This window comes from Platichthys flesus, chromosome 2 (genome assembly GCF_949316205.1).
Source record: "Platichthys flesus chromosome 2, fPlaFle2.1, whole genome shotgun sequence".
NCBI lineage: Eukaryota > Metazoa > Chordata > Actinopteri > Pleuronectiformes > Pleuronectidae > Platichthys > Platichthys flesus.
Genome location: NC_084946.1, coordinates 1,382,530 through 1,403,231, shown reverse-complemented (window position 1 = coordinate 1,403,231; position 20,702 = coordinate 1,382,530). Strand labels below are relative to the sequence as shown.

Sequence of the window (20,702 nt, the reverse complement as noted above, 5' to 3'; positions counted from 1 at the left end):
ATTACCCTCATGAGTGTATGTTTTTAAAGACATTTTCTGGTTAAACACCAGTTACCCTACTTTCAGACAACAATCTCTGGACATTCTCCAAAGGGGTTGTATGTGAGAATGCAAATGTGCGAGCCCTCAGACTTTCTCCTTCAAGCCCCCAAGTCAAGACTCAGTATCACTTCCAAATGTGAGGCTGAAGTAGGATATCTTCACTCTCAGCAAGTGGACATGTCGATGATGTTTCCGCCCCATCGAGGCCATGCCCTCAACAGTAGTGGCCCGGGTTCGAATCTGACCCACAGCCCTTTGCTGCACGTCCCCCCCCACACTCTGTATACAAGTAGAAGAAAAACTCACAAAGATGATGTGCTGTATACAAAAACATGTGATCTCTGCAGTGGAATTAATTGGTTACATCCTGCCTCACCTGAAAACTCCAGAGACTTCTGTTGCTGTGAATGTGTCTGAGCAGAGAATCTCCTGCTGCGTTACACATATGTGAAAAGCAAACTCCGGAGAAAGTTGAATAGTCAAAGTTCATGTTTTAAAAACAGCATTAATAAGGGACACAGGCGGTCCCACCTCCATTGTGATCAGAGCCACCATTAGTGACAGTCTAATATAAAGAACATCAACCTGCTGATCTTGACTGGTGACCATTGCAACAGGAAGTGTGAGGGCCATGTGTAAAGAGCAACATGGGCAGTGCTTTGGAGGAAGTGAATCTGCAATTTCACTTGGAGAGGACTAATATGTGTTATTTTCACTAACAAACTTACTAGTTGAGGCAGTAATGTGGGTTTTGATGCTCTCTACACAACATTGAAAGATGCAGAGGAAACATATCTGAGTGGAATAATAAGCTGATGTATTTTATTTTATCTCAGTTCAATTGTAGGGTACTCCAGCTTTGTTTCTACTCCGCATCCAAAAGTATAATTCTTTTGCATCATTCACTGCCTCACATTCAGTATTTTCTTACAATAAATTAGGACTTCTTGGATGATTCCGTGTTTTTTTTCTTCCCATAACAAATCAAAGGGGTTTGCATGTCTTTGTTAGCACTGTCTACCCTGAGTTAAAAACAGTTGTCTCATGCACACAGCCCTGAAGTTCATCCCTGTCATGATCAAAACATTTACCCTAAAGCGATGTTCTGTACTCCCCCCCTTCGCACACCCAGCCACCCACCCAACGGGCCCCTCTCGCATTGCATCTACAGAACGGCTTCAGAGTGAATTTTTAGAGCTTCAGCATACACAAATAAAACTTTGATTAAACCCCACCGCATGATACATGTACTCCATCTCATGTTCAGCTGTCTTGGAAAAACTCCTCTGCCTCCAGAATTCATCTGCACAAAGACCACTCAAGGTCTATCCAGGCCACACTCCCATCTCTCCCACAGGGAGGGTAGTTGGTTAATTTCTCTGTCTCAACCAGTGCTACTCTACAGAGCAGCGGGTGGTTACATTTTTCACAGCACTCTCTTCTCTTGTAGCTGGGCTTGTCTGGCGTACATGCACCACAGGCCCGACTCTGCTGCTTTTGTACCTCATGTCTTGTTGCATTTTACATGAAACTTCGCTGGAAAAAATGACCTCTGACTAACTAGCCAGCTAGTGGCTCAATGCCATCCCTGTGAAACCAGTCCGGTATACAGAAGCCGAGCCTGATTTACATAGAGAGCTCATGAAAGGCTTCAGCAGCGAAGAGAGGAGCCCATTGTCTAAGCCGGGTTTGCAGGGGCTTTGGAGGCAGATGCAAAGACTTATAATGATGTGGTGGGATGATGGATAAGAACTAAAATAACAAATAATGAACTAAAACATATTCTAAGTCTCTAAATGATAAACTGCGATGTTTCCTGTGTTTTCTGAGGTAAACTCATAGTTACCACATGACCATAGGTTGATTTAAGAAAATACCTTTTGACGGTGCTGCCATATTACACTGGGGTCATCATTTGGAGCCAGTGTGCACAGAGTGATCATTGAGTGGAGCCAAGGTACAGGGCTGTGGCCCACACACCTGATCAATTTATCAATCTAGTGTGTTTTAGCTGTCAATCCTGATGTTTCATTCCATTTTTGTATCATCAAATAACTAATTATACTAGTGCACAAGTGTGCCGTGAGAGATCGTCAGGTGTGCCGTGGGAAATATCTAATATCTAGTGTTGCACTGATGTATCGGCCGAACATCGGTAGCGGCTCCGCCGGAGGCTCGGTGTGCGGCACGCCTAAATGTTTTTTGGCAGCTGCTGATTATAACTATAAAGTAACTTGTAATCTAACTTAGTTACTTTTAAAATGAACTAATCTGTAAAGTAACTAAGATACTTTTTAAATCAAGTAATCTGTAAGGTAACTGTGGCAACACTGGTTACAACCAATATATTTTTGATTAAGTTAAATAGCACCTTATTGTAATTAGCATCCTTATTATCCATTGTAGCATTAGATAATTGTGAGAGGATGTGATACTTGAATCTCATTGAATATCCCAAACATTGAGAGCTTACTCTCAATAAACATTAATGTTGATGCCACATTTTCACCACAGTCTGGCCTGCAGCTGTTTTGGTGCGAAAGAAAATAAATACAGAAGGAAGTTAGTTCATCTTTTTCTTTAAGAGCAGGATGAAAGGTCTGAGACAGAGTGAGGACAAATTTCTTAGGAGAGTTTTACCGTCTCAGTCAAGCTTATCCAAAACAGCAGGCCTTTCAGTTATCCTCACATTGACATGATGCATGGAACAGCAGGAAATTAGCTGCTGCTAAGAAGCAGTTCACTTCACCAAGAAGTGAAAAGGAGAGATGTGCTGACCGAAAAAACAAAGCTTGTAAATAAATACCTCGAACAACCTACATGCAAGTCCAGAATCCTGGTCTTAGCACAAGGCATATACCATGATGCCCAAACTTCTGAAATATACACTAAAATAGAAATCCATATAGAGCCTTTCAATAAAGATCTTCCTAAACACAGTTTGAGGAGAAAATAAGGACAGACAAATAGATGGATAATATATGTTCTCCAAATTTCTGGAAATCCTTCTGAGTAGAGGATGAAAGAAGAGATTATCATGTGAGCACTTTGCAATGGAGCCACATCAGATTGGATGTGAAACAGAGTGTTTTGTAATTAAACCCTCATCGGTAATGAATGGTAGACATATTTGTGCAGACGAAGGGAAGAAGAGGAAAAATGAAAACAGAAATTCTCTTCTTTAAATTCCTATACTGGCACCATAGGGTCGACACAGTACCTGGAATCAAGGGGGAAACACCATGAGCCATGTACGCCCTTTAAAAATGAATTGCCAATCAGGATCACAGTGTGCCAAGTCAGCGGAGACTACGTGCAGTGAGTAAGATAGTAAATTAATGGACTTGTAATTTGTGCCTGCGAGGAGGAAGGGCTTCATTTCAGCTCTGTGACACGAGAGCAGCAAGAGCACTGACACTTGAGTAGATAAACAGAGCAAATTACACAGTGATGTCACAGAGGGTGTGCAAATATACAGCTATATGCAGCATTTAAACAAAGGCAACTCACTCTCCATCTGTCTTTGCTCTGAACAGTTCTGGACAAACAGTGTTACAGTAAACCCGGCATACTCATCTCAAGCTCGCCGGACTGTCAGTCACAGAATATTGTTATTTCTTATTATGGCAGATAAAGTCTTTGTCTTCTCATCTCAGGTCCGGGATGAAATGTGCTGCAGATGACCAAAATCAAACATGTATTTATTATTATCGAATAGTTCTTGGTGTGTCCTTCAGGTGAAGAGAAGGAGCACAGGGTGTGTAGAAAAGATTTTCACACTGGAGAAATGAGAGAGACAAAGAAATCAGGTCAGAGAGTTAACTCATGCACAAAATGTGACACCAAGCTGCAGGGAGGGATAGAGCCCCCACATGATCAATAGAATGAAACCAGGTCCTGCTTTAATTATCTGATTAGTGAATGATTCAAATACGATTCTCCATTTGAGATTAATCCACTGAGTAAAAGAGTCATAGCAACGAAAAGTGAAGTGAACGTCAACGCACTTAACTTGTATGAGGTGATAGTATATTCTCTACATGCCATATGCCACCTTATATGGAATATGGACTATTGTTTTGTTATATATCTACTGTGTGAGTTTATTTTAAACATTCAGAAATGTTTGTATGTATGGTCAATGACATTTGGGCCGCACCATCTGAGATTGAGATCATGATGGACACCAAAGGTAGGAAGTAAATGTGATTAAAAAATAGATCCAATGTGAGCAGAGTCAACTCCACGTCTTGTTCCCACATGTTGTTCTGCTTCGGTGGTGGAGTATTACAGTGTTGAATTATATCAGCCTTTAAAGGAACCATTGTATGACCATTTTACCATAGTTGATATGGTTCCTTGGGGTCTTAATGAAATGTCTGTAACATATTTTGGTCAAAATACCAAAAGGATCATTTAAAACAGCACCTTTATACCCTGTCTAAAACAGCCCTCCTCAGATGGACCTGTTTTGAGTGCCCCCGCCCCCCTCTCATTTTTGCGTCGGACGGACGTTAAAAGCATCATCAACTAGCTAGGGGTGAATCCTGTGTTCTCACATTGACTTCTCCTGGATTTCCACATACTTTATACTAGGAGATCAGGTGGATAAAGTCTGTAGAGACTGCGCAGCGTCTCACTCGGACATTTGTGTTCACATATGCATCTCTTCCAGAGAAAAAATGGAGGATCTCTTGAGTCCAGTGCATGTCTGAAAGCAGCTATGAGATGTTTCCTGGTAATCATTTGAGCTTGCAGAGCAGTCTGCAGTCTGAGTAGACTCTCTTGGATCATTGGAATGTAACTGCTCGCCAGGCACACACTACAAAGTATCATTAGAAATATCATTTATGCCCACAATCCAATCAAATTAATTCAGACTTTATTTTCAAAGGATTAAGAATAGAAAACACAATTAAAGGAACACTTAAAAACACATGATGAATCCTAATAAATCCACACTATAAATCTCAACACTTACCATCTGTTGATAAGACTGCAGAGGTAGTCATTTGCCCCATGTTTAGCAGTAAAAACACTTATCACTGCAAAATGCAAAGTTCTCATTCATGCATAAAATGCCAACTCATTTTGTGTGCAAATGAAGCAATCTAACTGCAGTGCAGATAAATTAGTTCCTGCTTCTTTTATTTTTTAAAGTACAACTACTAAGATGTCAGCTTTCTACAAAAAGTCATGTGCCACAGACCCTCTAAGATTTTTTCTATACCCAGCTGCAGCACTGTCCAGGAGTTCAGAAATTAAGGAAACAGCCATTATGTATTTACTCTTTCGTCATAGATGCTTAAGGATGCTCTTGTAAACCAAAAGGCAAATACATCCATATCATTCAGATTCTGACTGGCTGCTAAGAGTTTCTAGAAATTAACCGTTTGGAGTCATGCATGAAAACGTAATTCTCTCACACCTACATCAGATAATGAGTGAATGGTCATTTGTGGGTGAACTATCCCTTTGAGATATAAAAGTTGTTTGTAGATCAGTCCTTATTTTAAGTTTGAAGTAGAAGAACTTGAGAGACTGTCCTCTCTCAATTCTACCGTGTACTTTTAGTTGAATAATATAACCCTAACCTTAAGCCTGAGTTGGTTATGAGATAATTCTCACATGAACTGGTCCATAACAAGTTTGCATTTCAGAAGGCATTGACTGTGTGAAATTGACCAGAAATGGCACTGAACACCTAAAACATCAAATTTCATGTCATGTGCACCTCTATCTCTTTAGGTTTTGTAACAACAGCTGTGAACTTTTGTAGCACACTGAACCAAGACCATACAGCTATGGCACAGTTTTGGATCAATACTGGCACCAGATACAGTCACGCAAACCCAGAGTCCTTGGAAGCCTCCCAAAATGTGACTGTGCTAAGCGTGTGTGGTTTTCCCTTGCTGGGGAATGAAAAATAAAGTCCTTACTGAGGACACTAAGGGACGATTAAATGAATGGACAGCTGTTCTGATGCCTCGCTGGAGGATTAGAGCTTAAAATACTTGCAGTATGAAAACAGCCTCATGCTGCTCCAACCAATGTTAGACTTTCCTGGGCCCTTCTGCATCGTCGCCGCTGCTACAACCACTTATGCTAGTGGGAGAAAAACAGGAGTCACAAACCAACACTGTCATACAATCTGTTTGGCCACACCAAGATGTCATCCTCTTTCATGCTCCATTGGCGTGCATGTGTCATCCACAAGTATACAACAGACATTTACTGAGCAATGTGTTTGGAGCGAGATGTGCCAAAGAGTGTGTTCAGTACTTGAGGGAGCTAATTCAGATGTATAAATCATGAAGAGGGTCTGTGTCATCATTTTCCTTTTCCTGAGTACACTCCACAAACCCCTACTCCCTCTCTATCATCACCCACCCCCCAGTCTCCTCTCTTCCTCCCTCCCCATTTCACTCGGTCGCACGGATTCAATGGAGCTGAAAATACTTCCCTGAACTTGGCACTGGGGAAGGCAGCAGGAGACAGGCCTTGTCAGTGGAGGGTGAAAAGGAAGAGAAAGAAGGGTTAGGGGGGATCTATATGTCACTGATAAAGAGAGTGCATCTTCCTCTCCCCCCGTCGCCGTCCCTGTCGAGTGACCCGCCCTGCTGCACTCATCTTCCCAACGTCATAGACACTCAAACACTCTCTCACCCTTTATTTCCATTCCTGTCACTCTCCTTCCTTTCATGTTTTCATCAGAACAGTGGATCATTGTCCCTGTCCCCTTTGCTGTTGGTTTCTTATTTTAGAGATAACACATGTGGTTATATAAGAAGAAAACTAATAATGGATAACCTTATTGTTTTACATGAGGAAATATTGTGTGTCTGTTTCACACTCCCCACTATTTAACAATGATAGGTTATTGCTTGTAGGTCGGTGGATTTGTTTACATAAATACAAAATGATAAAATCTATTGCTCTTCCTGTTTAATGGTTTCAACTGTTGACTGTAAACTGATGACTCATCCTGCACTCAGGGAAATACTCATTTTGTGACAAATGAAAATGTTTTGGATCCCAGCTTTAAAGTACATGTCTTTACTCCAAAAATGATTTGATGGTGCTTATCATCTTCCTCCGTTTCATCCTGTTCCAATTCATCAGCTAAATCCGCAGGCATGAGCGGAGGTGGTGACAAAAACAGAGAGCAGGCTGTCATCATAACTTTCCACAAACTAAAACCAAGACGCCCTGAGACAAAATTGTAAAGTTTCAGCTATATTAAAAACATGACTCAAGTTATCTCATTAACACAGTGTCGGCCCGTCAGCCTGTTTCCCTCTTTTCATTGGTCATTGAGAGTCGAGAGTCTAGTGGTAGCACATGACACTCATAGCATAATGCGCCAGCTCAGGCCAGGTAACACAACACTAAAGCTACTTTCAGACATGCTCTGAACTGTGGATAATCTTCTGATATTCTCCGGAGGTGCTGTATGTGAGGTTGCAGATGTCCAAGTGGGAGGCTCTGGACTGTCTCTGGAGTTTTTTGTGCCACACCTTTAGGAAAAACTCAACAGAATTAACCCATATGAGAAAACAAATCCTCCGCAGGATTGTTTATATCAAACATGCAACAAACGAAAAAATGAAAAATCGACAAAAGGAATATAAATATCTCAAGTTGAAAAAGCGGAGAGCCATACACATCCCAGACACAGACTTAGACATCAGGAGAGCTTTTGGTAAAATGAGCCAATGCTGGTGTTGTGCTGTAAACAAAAACCATGTGAGTTCTGGAGTATAATTAATGTGTTATGTCCTGCTTCTGCCTGCTGAGCCTCCCCTCACCTGAACACTGGAGATTTCTGTGTTGTTGTGAACATGTCTGAGCCGAGAATCTCATGCTGCGTTGATCATGTGTGAAAGGCAAACTGGACCCAATTATGCAGACAACCTCCAGAGTTCATGTCTGAAAATGGCTTAATACATCATTTTGCTCCACATCCTGCTTTTATCCACCATGAATACAACAATAATTCACATGAACATTTCCTCTGAGGTCATTAGGAACTAAATGACACAGCCACACATAAAACTATTGTACTGTTTAATCAATGCCTGTTTTTGTTGGATCCACATCGTTCTCCCTCTAAAAGAATCATTTTGTTACGGTTTGATGGAGGAGATGGACCCAGGATGCAGAGGTTATAACAAAAAAGGATTTAATATACAAAAAAGGTCTTTATCAAGACAAAAATAAACTAACACTAACAGGAAAACTTCTGGCGACAAGGCGCACAGAGAACATGGAAGCAGGAGAAGCTGGTCGAGACAGCAGTACAAAACAAACCTATGGAAGTCTACGTGTAGAAACGAGTAGCACAACAAGGAGTACAAACCGACAAAGGGCTTGGGGAACACAGAGGCTTAAATAGACACAAGAGGGAAGGCAGGAACAATTAACCACAGGTGAAACACATGAGGACTGGGAAGACAATCACCGAAAGGAAGTGAAGATAGAAACCACACACAAGGGACAGATACTACAAAATAAAACAGGAAACAGAAAATACACTGATGAGACTGAAATTAACAAACTAAAATGACAGGACACCACACATTTAAACAGTGTTTCTGGCTTGAAGCCTCAGCTGTGTTTCAAATCACTGGTGATTTCTGTTTGGAACAAACATTGTTAGTGAATCATTTCCTTGTGTCAACATTTGTGCTTGGAGATGTGATGTAGGTGACAAGTGCCACTATGTGTGTCAATAGGGTGACATTGAACAGGGCAGGCACAATGCAAATGCAATCAATAGCATTAACCTTAAGGCTGTGAAACAGTAGCACTGGGGTCTGCTCAAGAAACTCATAGTTTACAGTGAAACACAAAGTGCTGTGTAGATCATGTTGTATTAATCTGAACATTGTGTCCTGTCCACTCTCATGCAGAGAAAGAGACGTTCCTGGAGCCGTTTGTGCTGAAGGACCTGCTGCCGTCCGCACTGGGAAGTTACTATCGCTACACCGGCTCGTTGACCACTCCGCCCTGCAGTAAGGTGGTGGAGTGGATCATTTTCAGCAGACCTATCTACGTCTCATACAAACAGGTAAGACACACATATAACGCATCAAACAGGTGGAGATTACATGTGTGGGCTGTTTTGGTGGAAAAGCTTGGAAGTCAAGAATAGTATCCGAAGATCACAAGTAAAAAAACTAAATCATATTGGGATCTAATTTAAACTATGATCAGAAATTGAATGTGTATTATTATTTCAGGATAACAGCCTCTTCAATATGAGAATGGTTCAGAAAAGTCACTGCAGCTAATTGCTCTAAGTATGAACACATAAATTGTCTTCTAAATAAATGGGCCTTTAAAGTTCATATCCTTTTCTAGTGTTTACTACAGCCCATGAACTTTCCCTTCACACGTCTTTTGCCATATGACTTGAGTTCTGACTTTGTTTTTACGCCATGAACTGCGCTGAGGCATCATTTATGGAAGTAAATCTGTGTCATCGGGATTTGAAACAAAAAAGACATTGAATTTCTAGCACTGAATATTTATGCATGGAAATTATGTATTTGAATGTTTTTCAACGTTTAAAATTCAACCGCAAAAAATTCAACCTCAAAAAATTCAACCGCAAAAAATTCAACCTCAAAAATTCAACCGCAAAAAATTCAACCTCAAAAATTCAACCTCAAAAAATTCAACTGCAACATCCGGGGATCCAAGGAGGAGCAATCGATTCCAGATTCAAGATCGGGAGCGTGCGTGAGGTGCTTCGGTGAGTGTTTAAACTCTTCTATATGCCATCGGTGTAGTTTGTTTCTGTAAGATGTAGTAATAGACAGCTGACATGTGTACATTCACGGACTTTATTGGACATAAACTAAGTGGAACTTAAACGAGATGACGTTCGGATTTTTTTTTCTGAACGGGCCAGTGACTGGCATGGCTAACGCCAGGATTTCAATTTTGGATGGGCCACTATTTAATAGGAAAAATAATACTTATTATATGATCCCTGCTGACTTGTTTGTGTTTATCTGCTGTAGACGAGCTTTAACAGCGCGGTGCGCCGCTCTCTCTCCCGTTAAAAGTGAATGTCGCTCACCCAGCTCTCTCTCTCTCTCGCTCCACTGTCTCTCTCTCCTGTTACTACATGTGTTAAACCAAATGCGCGAAAAGCCAAATCAAATCAGAAATACGTAGACCACTTCTTTTTAACTCGCATACATATTTATTTTCATCAATGCTGCCTACCACACAATCAAATCCAAACATCCCTTCCTGTCTTTGGAAAAGACGGTCGCTCGGTGTCGACGTCGGGACACAATATTGCTCTGATGTTGCATGTCGAAGGTGAGTTAGCTTCAGCGTTGTCAGAGCTGTCAAAGCGTCTTGGTGTAACGTGTCTCCCACATACCTGGGACACCGTTCTCCACCGGCGGCATGAGGGCGGAGGACGGGCACGGCTGGGCTGGGGAACTTTATTTTGAAAGGTTTCCCGGCCCTGTCAGCTGTTTTAAGATATAATATATTTTAATTTTTTGGCTCGGCTGAGTGGCTCTCTAGGCAACCGCCCATGTCGCCTGTAGGAAAGACCGGCCCTGTCCTTACTGTTTCGGCTGTAGCTTCAGCGTTGTCAGAGCTGTCAAAGCGTCTTGGTGTGACGTGTCTTAAAACAGCTGAGGGTTACAGCTGACAGTGGAGCGAGAGAGAGAGAGAGAGAGAGCTGGGTGAGCGACATTCACTTTTAACGGGAGAGAGAGCGGCGCACCGCGCTGTTAAAGCTCGTCTACAGCAGATAAACACAAACAAGTCAGGCAGGGATCATATAATAAGTATTATTTTTCCTATTAAATAGTGGCCCATCCAAAATTGAAATCCTGGCGTTACCCATGCCAGTCACTGGCCCGTTCAGAAAAAAAAATCCGAACGTCATCTCGTTTAAGTTCCACTTAGTTTATGTCCAATAAAGTCCGTGAATGTACACATGTCAGCTGTCTATTACTACATCTTACAGAAACAAACTACACCGATGGCATATAGAAGAGTTTAAACACTCACCGAAGCACCTCACGCACGCTCCCGATCTTGAATCTGGAATCGATTGCTCCTCCTTGGATCCCCGGATGTTGCAGCTGAATTTTTTGAGGTTGAATTTTTGAGGTTGAATTTTTTGCGTTTGAATTTTTGAGGTTGAATTTTTTGCGGTTGAATTTTTTGAGGTTGAATTTTTTGCGGTTGAATTTTAAACGTTGAAAAACATTCAAATACATAATTTCCATGCATAAATATTCAGTGCTAGAAATTCAATGTCTTTTTTGTTTCAAATCCCGATGACACAGATTTACTTCCATAATCATTATGCAGGTATGTCTTTTACTTGCACAGACTGCAGAAAAACATAGACTTAGCTTGGAACTCATCGGTTTCTGAAAGGATGTTTGTTTTATGAGCACATATCAGTCTTTTGTGGTGCTTCATCTCAAGGTACTTGGATCAGAATTGCCTTGAGGCATGATCAAACTGAGAGTACATACAGTCAGGTCCATCTAGCAATAGCATGCCCCTAAAAAAACAGCCACCTTTCAAAGTGTCAACTTTTATATCCTGTTCTCTTGGTCCTTACAACAACCTGGACTTGTGGAAATACTGTACTAGTGGAGTGTGTTTTCTCAACCTTACTGGGCTCTTTGCTTGACTTGTGACTGGAGATGTTGATTGCAGCTTACTTTCTGAAACTGTCTAAGTGAGCTATCATCATTGTTATTTTTTACACCAACTTTATAGAATGTGTTTTTCTTTCACATCTCATATATACTCATTTATTAGATTTACTTGATGATATTTACTTATACATTTCATGTCGGCTAATTCACAGGTCTGTTAAGCAATCGAACCTCAGACCAAAGTTCACAACTTTTCTAAATAAAAGCTCTATAATCCTTTGTATAAAGCATTGCAGCAACAAAACCAACTTGTTATTTTCTATTAAGACGTAAAAATATCCAAATATATTATAATTCATATAATGTTGGACAAGTGCAAATCTCGGCAGTGTTTGTTTCGGTCTTTCAGTTTATTGAGAGTCTAAACAGATCTGACAGTTGCCCCTGTTTACTTTTCATGTGATGACCCAGAGTCACTGGCAGGATGACAGGGCTGTGTGCACATTCTGCCAGCTGACATCAGGCTGCCTTCCTCTCCTGTCCATCACTGCACCACAATGTTGTGTTTAACTTCTACTGTGTACACATCCATACAGTTATTGCAGGTTTTTTACAGGTGAGGCAGCAGCAGAAGGTCTAGTGACTATTCTCTGGTATTTTCTAATGATAAAATAACAACTTTGGTCTAATTATATATTTATTGTTCAATCTACTGAGACTTTGGTAAAACGTATGCATATTTCCTGTTAAATAGTGAAAAACAGGGATAAGAGTCGTCATTACTAGGAAAGCAGCTCCAGTGTGTTCAGTATTTGTTAATAAGGGTCTGTGGGAAAACATTTTTTTCCCCCCATCGTTCTTCCCAAGTTCAGAGAACATTTGGCAGACTTGTCCCTTAATGAGAACAAACGAGTTGCTCAAGAGCAGCACTGGAGCAAACTAAATGTGGATGAAATATTGGCTTCTCTGCCTTGAAGTGAGGAGAACAGGTCAGTGTATAGCCAGCAGTGGGGGGACATTACAAAGACGGAGGAGATTGAGGGAGATTGATTCAGAGGGAGGTAGTGGCAGGAGGCCAAAGAAATGGTGATGCTCTATAGCCAAACTTCTTTAACTGGTAAATAATACAAATACAAACATCCTGGCATACTGAAATAACATATTTGGTCGAACAACAGTTGAAAACCCAATGATTATCAATTTGATATGAAAAAGAGAAGGTGCATATCTTCACATCAGAGAAGATACCACCATGTTCATTCATCTTCTGTCATGGTTATAGGGGCACAACAAATAGGATCAAATTGGACTGAAGCTATTTGGTTTCAATTTGTAATGTGGGACAATTTTTACATTTGCTCCCCTCTAGGCGAGCTAAAATGATATATCAGTAAAATGTACACATTTCCCATTAATTCAGGATGTTTTCTAGAAATGGAAATGATCAGAATGTCTTCAGGACAAAGGGCAGTTAAAATATGATTATTTATTTTTGAGTGGTCTTGTGTCTCACTTTACCCCAGCTGGTGTAGTTTCTTAGCATGATGGCTTTTCTACAATGTTTATGACATTACAAATAAAACATATGTAATGTATTATTACACTAAAATATGTTTAAGACTAAACTTAACTTGTCCTTCATGGTGGGGTAAAGTGAGACAGTGTCCCTGTTTACCCCACAGCATTTGTCCCAGTTTACCCCACAGCCAACATTTTAGACAAAACAACATCTCTTAGCAATTCAGGCTAAACTTCAGCTAGCATCAATCACATGGTTTTTATATGTTGGAAGTTCACCAACATGTATGATATAAGTTGTTTTACCTGAATCAATTTGTTATGACACAACAGTTGATTAGTTCAGTGATTCTCAAATGGGGGTACGCGTACCCCTGGGGGTACTTGAAGGTACTCCAGGGGGTACTTGAGATTTTGTTTTTATATATTTAAAATTAGCATCCATTCAAAAATCCTTGAAAAATTGTTATTTAACAAACATTCAATAAAATATAAGTGTAAGTTCATGAACTAAATTGTATATTCAGTAGGCTTTTCAATTTAATTATCCTAAAAAAACAGAGTCTCCCCCATACCGATGGTTTGACCAAACCTGGCACACGCCACCTGTCATCACCTGTCATCACCTGCCTTGAAAACAGCAATGCTGCTGAAACACGGAGGGACAAGTACCAAAGAAGGCGAAACCAGAGGAGAGAGCCTTCCCTAAACAACACCGTGAGAGCTTGTGCCTCTTCGGAGCCTTGCTAAAACGTAAAAGTTTTCCGTTGTGAAGTTAATCATTCATAACAAGTCCGCGTCACTACCCGGTACCCTTTCAAAATAAAAGCATGTAATACAAAAGCGGAAATGAAATTGTATGACCTTAAAGCGAGCAAATATTTCACAATAAAATAACAGAAAGACACTTCAACAATATTAACAATAACATAGATTGGGTTATTTACACTTTTTGTTTTTTCTGTGGGGAGAGATTAGCCAACAGTGGCATTAAGCCACCACATCTTCAGCGGTATCTCCAGGTCCGGTTCTACGGGGGTGCATAAGCATGCATTGCACCCCCAAAAAAATTGTTTGCACCCTCAATTGAAAAAAAATAAAGATTTTTTTTTTTTATAAATATGATAAAAATAATAAAATACTTGCTCACAAAACAAATTGTAATGAAACTTGTGACTATTTCCATGAAATACCGTTGAGATATGAGCATCCGACATCACTCTGACTGTTCAACAAACTGACAAAATCACTCCGCATTTATGTATGGTGTTTTGTTTATATGTTGCTTGGCAACAGTCCGCTCAGTGGGAATTTATTTTTGTTGCCGGAAAATATATGATTAAATAAACAAACAAATCACAATCTATTGTCAATTATTATTATTAACAGTACATTTTACTAGTATATATTTTGCTTTATACTGTTGTATAAAGCAATATCACACTCGAGGGCGCAATGTTGTCGCTCTATATGATTGGCCGCCGGCCGGCATCGTGTGTCATGCCGGCGTCGTTTGCAAAATGCACGCACCCATAGTATATCTATAGCGCGCACGGTAGTGACGTTGAACTTCTTCGGCAGCAACAGTTATATATCCGTTGGATATCCATTTAGGAATGGATATCCGAAAATGGTTAAAAAAGAACACAGCAGAAGACATTAACCGGAGCAGGGAGGAGGATGGAGACAATGTGGGTCACGCGGCAGCCGGAACAGTTGACGTTACTTTGGCTTCTGTCAACATCAGCTCTATAACCGTTGTGGAGGCTAGCACTAGCAACGCCAGCTCAATCCTGCCCGACTCGCTGCCTTTGCCTGCGCCGCCCTCACTCCCGGACAAGCAGCCTTCGGCTTCGACACTGCCACCCGTTGGCGGCCCGCAAGTGCCAGGGGATCTCGGATCAACACAGCCTACCCAGGTATTTCTTAAAACATATCCGACTCGCCTGTACAGTGGGGTAAAGCGGTCCTTTTGCAGCTCGTGGTTTGCTGCTAGAGAATGGCTAGAGTATTCGTGTGAGAAAGATTCAATTTTCTGCTATGCCTGCAGAAACTTTGGGTCAAATAAAAACAGCACCGATGCTTTCACCATGACTGGCTACAACAACTGGCGCCATGCTCTTGTACGTGGAAAGGGGCTGGGAAGGCACGAGTCCAGCAAAGAGCACATGAAGTCAGTGGCATTGTGGAAGGAGAGGCGTACAAGGAGTGTGACTGGTACAGAGATCTCCACACTTGTAAATACAGCACAACTGGAGAGGAACCGCACCTATGTAGCAGCTATTGTTGACATCATTCAATTTATAGCTTTAAACCAGCTGCCTTTTCGTGGCTCAGATGATGCTTTGGATGCAAGAGGTGAGGTGGGCAGTGGCATTTTTCTTGCATTGATGGACTACACCCTTAAAAAGGACAAGGACCTTGCTAGGATTTTTAGCACCATCCCTGCGAATGCCACACATCACATCACATCCAAAATGAAATTATTGAAATCATGAGAACAATCATCACAGAGGAAATAGTGAAAGATATAGGAGAGGCTTGGTACACATTAAAGGTTGATGGCACCAAAGATCCCACTGGCTGCGAAAATATATCCATAGTGCTTCGCTACGTGGACACAAGCAACACTGTAAGGGAGCGACTTGTCTCAATGGCCACTACCAAACAATGTGATGCCAAGTCTCTGACTCAGCTGGTTTTGGCACAGTTGAGAGACATTGGGCTAAATACAGTGAAGGTGCTCAGTCAGTGTTACGATGGGGCAAGTGTCATGTCTGGAGTACACGGAGGGATGCAGAAAATCAAATCGTGCAGGAAGAATTGCAGAGAGAGGTGCCATACGTACACTGCTTTAATCATCAGTTGCATTTGGTTGTGGTGCACGCCATGTCTTCTGATTTCGCACTGGAAAACTTTTTCAGTGTATGCACCTCACTCTACAAGTACTTCAAGAAACCTACAGTGGCTGCAGTGTACACGGGCGAGAAGTTGAAGAGGTTGCTTGAGCAACGGTGGACAGGCCACCTGGCCACAGTGACGGTGATCCTGAAATCAATAGATAACATTGTCCACTTGCTTCGTGGGATCGAAGGCGCCCAAACCAGTGCAGCAGAGGTGCGAATGGAGGCCACAGGGCTTTTGAAGGCCATTACCCAGCCCAGCTTCCTGTTCATTGCCTGCATGACGCATCAAATATTGAGTTTGCTTGATCCTCCCAACACTGCACTCCAAGCCAAATCCACAGACCTCTACACTGGTGTCAGACTGGTCCAAAGTGCCTTGGCGTGTGTTGAGAAGCTGAGATGTGATACTCAGTTTGACACATTTTGGGAGAAATTCTCTCAAGACAGACAGACCTCAGAACCTCCTGCAGCAGCACCCCCACAGAAACGACCAAGAAATTTGAACCACTTGAGTGACTATGTGGTGGACACCACAGTTGGTCACCGTCAAAAGGAAGCGGAAGAGAGGACTGGGTGTAAAAGACTGTATTTCAGTACATTGGATGCTGTAGTGGGAGAGATTAAAGCAAGATTCAGCATAAGAAACAGCCAACTGGTGCAGGCCCTCTGCACCTTACACCCAGGGAGTGAAGATTTCCTGAACACAAACAAAGTGAGACCACTGCTTGACCTAACAGGCACAGAGATGAAGGAAGCTGAGTTTGCTGTAGCACAGCAGTTTCTGCAGGACGAAATGGCCAAATCAAATGAAAACTGGACTACACAGGACATTTTGATACGATACTGTGAGCCTCTAGCAGCCATGCCTACTGTGCTAAAAACACTCAAGCTGAGCCTTACCTTCGGTGCATCAAGTGCAACATGTGAAAATTCATTTTCAACTCTCAAAAATGTGTTCAGTGAACACAGAAGGAGCATGCTCCACAAAAGAAAAGCCTGTCTCATCCAGATTGCTGTGGAGAAGGACCTCACCAAGAAGTTAACTGGAGAGTGGAAAGAGACGCTGCTAAGAAGATTCAGCACAGCTTCAAGGAGGCTGCAGCTCTTCTGAGGGTAAGAAATATTTTTTGTAATCACATTTCAGATTTTATTGTATCAAGTATTATGTTTATTTTAACATGATTATGTATCCTACACTGCTATAGTTGTTGGGTAATGTTAGTCATTTTATTCTACTGAGGGGGGAATACCTCGTTTGTATTAAATATAATAATGTACAATTTGTTATGTACATAGTTTAACCTTTGACTTTTGACTGTCCAACAAGGATCCTGTGCCCCCTGGTGGATCAAGTGTGCCCCTGTCTTGGAACCTGGGACAGTTTGAGAAAATGGCTTCTGACAGCCTGATGTCTACATACTGGTAGTTGTTACAATTTGAATGACATTGTAAAATTATTTGTTCATATATGTCAACAACAGCTTCTTTTATTAATGTATTAAATGTATTATGTTCATAAGAACCCATATTTCTTTTTATTGTATTTATTTACTGTTATGTTAACTTTAAGAATTATACTGATTACTTTTTGGACAAAGTTCAAAATCTGAAAGTGTTCTTTCCTTGTTCAGCTAAAATCTGTTTTATTTTTAAGTGGCAATGTAAAATTATTTGTTATGTCAAATATCCTGCCCCAATTTATAAAAAATAAACGTTATTTTTGAATTGCAGTCACATGTTTTTTTTTTTGTGTAGAATTCTGTTCTTTTTTACAACTCACACATCACACATATCAAAAACCTATCTCATATTCAAAGCTATCTAAGATATCAATAAGCAAATGTTGCAGCTGAAATGTTCTCCACATCACAAGACATGATATGATACCATCTTTTAAGCACAGTAATTGTTTGTTGTCTCAACATGTCAGTAGAACTACACAGAAGTGCTTGTCTATGGTAGAAAGGCCTGTGTGTAAAAAAGCGAAGTCTGAACTGAAGCTGGGTAGCTGGTTTGTATAGTACTGGTGCACCCCCTGTAATCTCAGATGCACCCCAAGGCATTCTGTTCTGGAACCGGGCCTGGGTATCTCCAGACAAAACATGAAAGTCATGTTGGTAAGCCACCTGAGTTTTTTAAGAGAAAACTTTCTGAATTCAGGTCATCTCAAGACACGATGCGAAAAGCCTCCACGAAGCAGAGGGAAACAAGCTACCTGTCACTATTTTTTTTCGATCCTTAAAGAAGATATTTTAAGATGATAAATATTGAAAAAATATGTTTTTAAGCTAATCTTTTATTTAAAACTAAGTTAATTTATTTTTTGGGAAGAAGTGTTTAGCTATAATTAAGTTCATGAGTTCAGTTTGAGAACATATCTTTATTATGATCCCAAAAGAGGTCACTTTAAGTTGATAATTATTTTGATGTGCACAAATCTTTATTTATATTGAGATAATAATAGTTATTTTTTATATCTTTTTATTTCGAAATAGTTCATGAGAGACCACTAAAAATGAGCAATGTTATGGACATTGATGGAGTTTTAAAATGCTTTGCGCTGGTTAGGGAGTACTCGGCAGAATTTTCTCTTCGAAGGGGGTACGTCACTGAAAAAAGGTTGAGAACCACTGGATTAGTTCAAAGCAAGAAAATGTACTTACATGCAAAAAACACATTTTTGTGAAAAAACATAATTACCACAGCAACAGCACCAACTTCTCATTCATGGCAAGGGGGGAATGGGATGGGCTTGAAAACATAATGGTCACATGACCACAAATGTGTACCGTTGCCTAGATACAAGAGGTGTCTCACATTACCCAATGTCTCACTTTACCCCGCTCTCCCCTACAGTGTTTTTATCAGTTACCCATACATTAATACAGTGTATTTATGGGCAGCAATTTCGTTTTTCACGAGGGCCAATTTGTGGTTCAGCATCTTGCCCAGGGAGTTGATAAAGACTGGGATTGAACCATTGGTTACATAGGTTAAAGTACAAACCCTCAGCCACAGCTGCCTAAAAACCCAGTTAACTCCACAGATACACTGGAAGCTATATATTTTACCATAAAAGCTCTGCCATGATAAAACGTAGATGTCATTCTAAGTCTACCATTAAAACCTATAATATAGTTTTAATCTAATTTCAACAGCAGTACGTCTCGTGTTAAAGGTAAAGTATACAAAAAGCAATACTTCAAAGTCAGTAAATAGGAAATTATGCAAAAACCAGCAGAATATTAAAATGGGAAAATGAATCAAATAAGTGTCAACAAAAAAGCCAGTGACAGAGACATCACTCATCCTTCCCGTTCTTTGGCTGCTGATTTCGGACCATTTATCAATCCGTCTAAACAGCAGCCTCTATTGAAGTCCTTTGTTTTCTCCCCTCTTTTTTAGCTGTCCAGCTATCCTGAGAAAACCGCATGGAGAAAGATAAAAGGCAGAGGTTGGAAGGATAATTAACACTGATGGTGACTGTAGTTATTGCCATTTCTGCCTCTCTGTGTTTGATTTCTCTCTCTCCTCTTATTTTCAGCCTTTTGTTTTGGATGATAGTTGAAGTAGGTCAGCAGGAGAGACAGCAGTTGCTTTGGGCCTGCTTTTAAAGTGGATCGATGCTCAGGTTCTTGCACAACAGCTCACCTTAAATGCCTTCCTTTCAAACAGACATGTACACATGCCACCCTTGTATTTGTCTACCTGGCGTAAGGGTAGGTGTGTGTGTGGGAGAGAGGGAAGCTGCGTCTCAGATGTTTGCAGCCTTAGATGGCTTTTGCTATGTAGGTCTCACATCGCAGTTACTCTAAATATTAGCTGCGAGGAGGGAATTGCTAGTGAGTTATCTCTCTGTGCAGCAATTCCAACGGTACTATATGTGTTTTGTTTTTTTTTATGGTTTTCCACCTGGCTAAGGGAGCCTGTGCGAAGATTCAAATTGTATTGTTAGCTTTTAGAAAGCTCTTCAAGAATCACTGGTGTGGTGACATGCTCAATAATCCTACCAACGCAAGATCGCTTGCTTGGCCTGTATTAATGCTCTGTACTTTAGGCTTTGTCCTTTTCATCAGTCAGTCCTCCTCAAATACCATAATATCTTGACAACCAAAGATGTTTTTAAACAACAAATCACCAAAAGTGTTATTTAAATAAAAAGGGCAAGTATGGAGTCTACATATAAATATTTTTGGCAGGGTTTTCCACCATCCCCACCTGTCTGCTGGGATTCTGATCCCTCCCGACCGCAGCAATGACTTATGAATCTTTCTGCCTGGGCCAAGCTATCAGCATATTAAATATGTATCTGGGGATATGCAAACAGTTACTCTTTTCTTAATGTACAAGTTACAGATTAAGTCTTATTTACTGCCTCGAAAAATAAAAACGCTTTAGCTTGAGGCAGTAGAAACTGTGGAGAAAAACATTGTGGATTCTGTACTCGTTTCTCTGATTAAGGATGTTGTTCCCCATAGCAACAGATACACGCTGCCTAGAATCTGCCTATACTGCCACAGGAATATTGCTCTGCTGTGACTGAAACTTTGTGCTCTGATAGTATAGTGATTTCAGCTCAGGTTTGCGG

General features: G+C 40.8%; 1 protein-coding gene across 1 annotated transcript in view; it reads left to right on the top strand.

Annotated features, from left to right (window-relative positions):
* The window catches only part of LOC133974241 (receptor-type tyrosine-protein phosphatase gamma-like), a 121,236-nt gene that overhangs the window by 76,411 nt on the left and 24,123 nt on the right, over positions 1-20,702 (top strand). Inside the window, exon 6 of the mRNA XM_062412146.1 lies at positions 8,955-9,112. Coding sequence (XP_062268130.1) covers positions 8,955-9,112 — 158 coding nt within the window. The remainder of the gene's footprint in view (positions 1-8,954; positions 9,113-20,702) is intronic.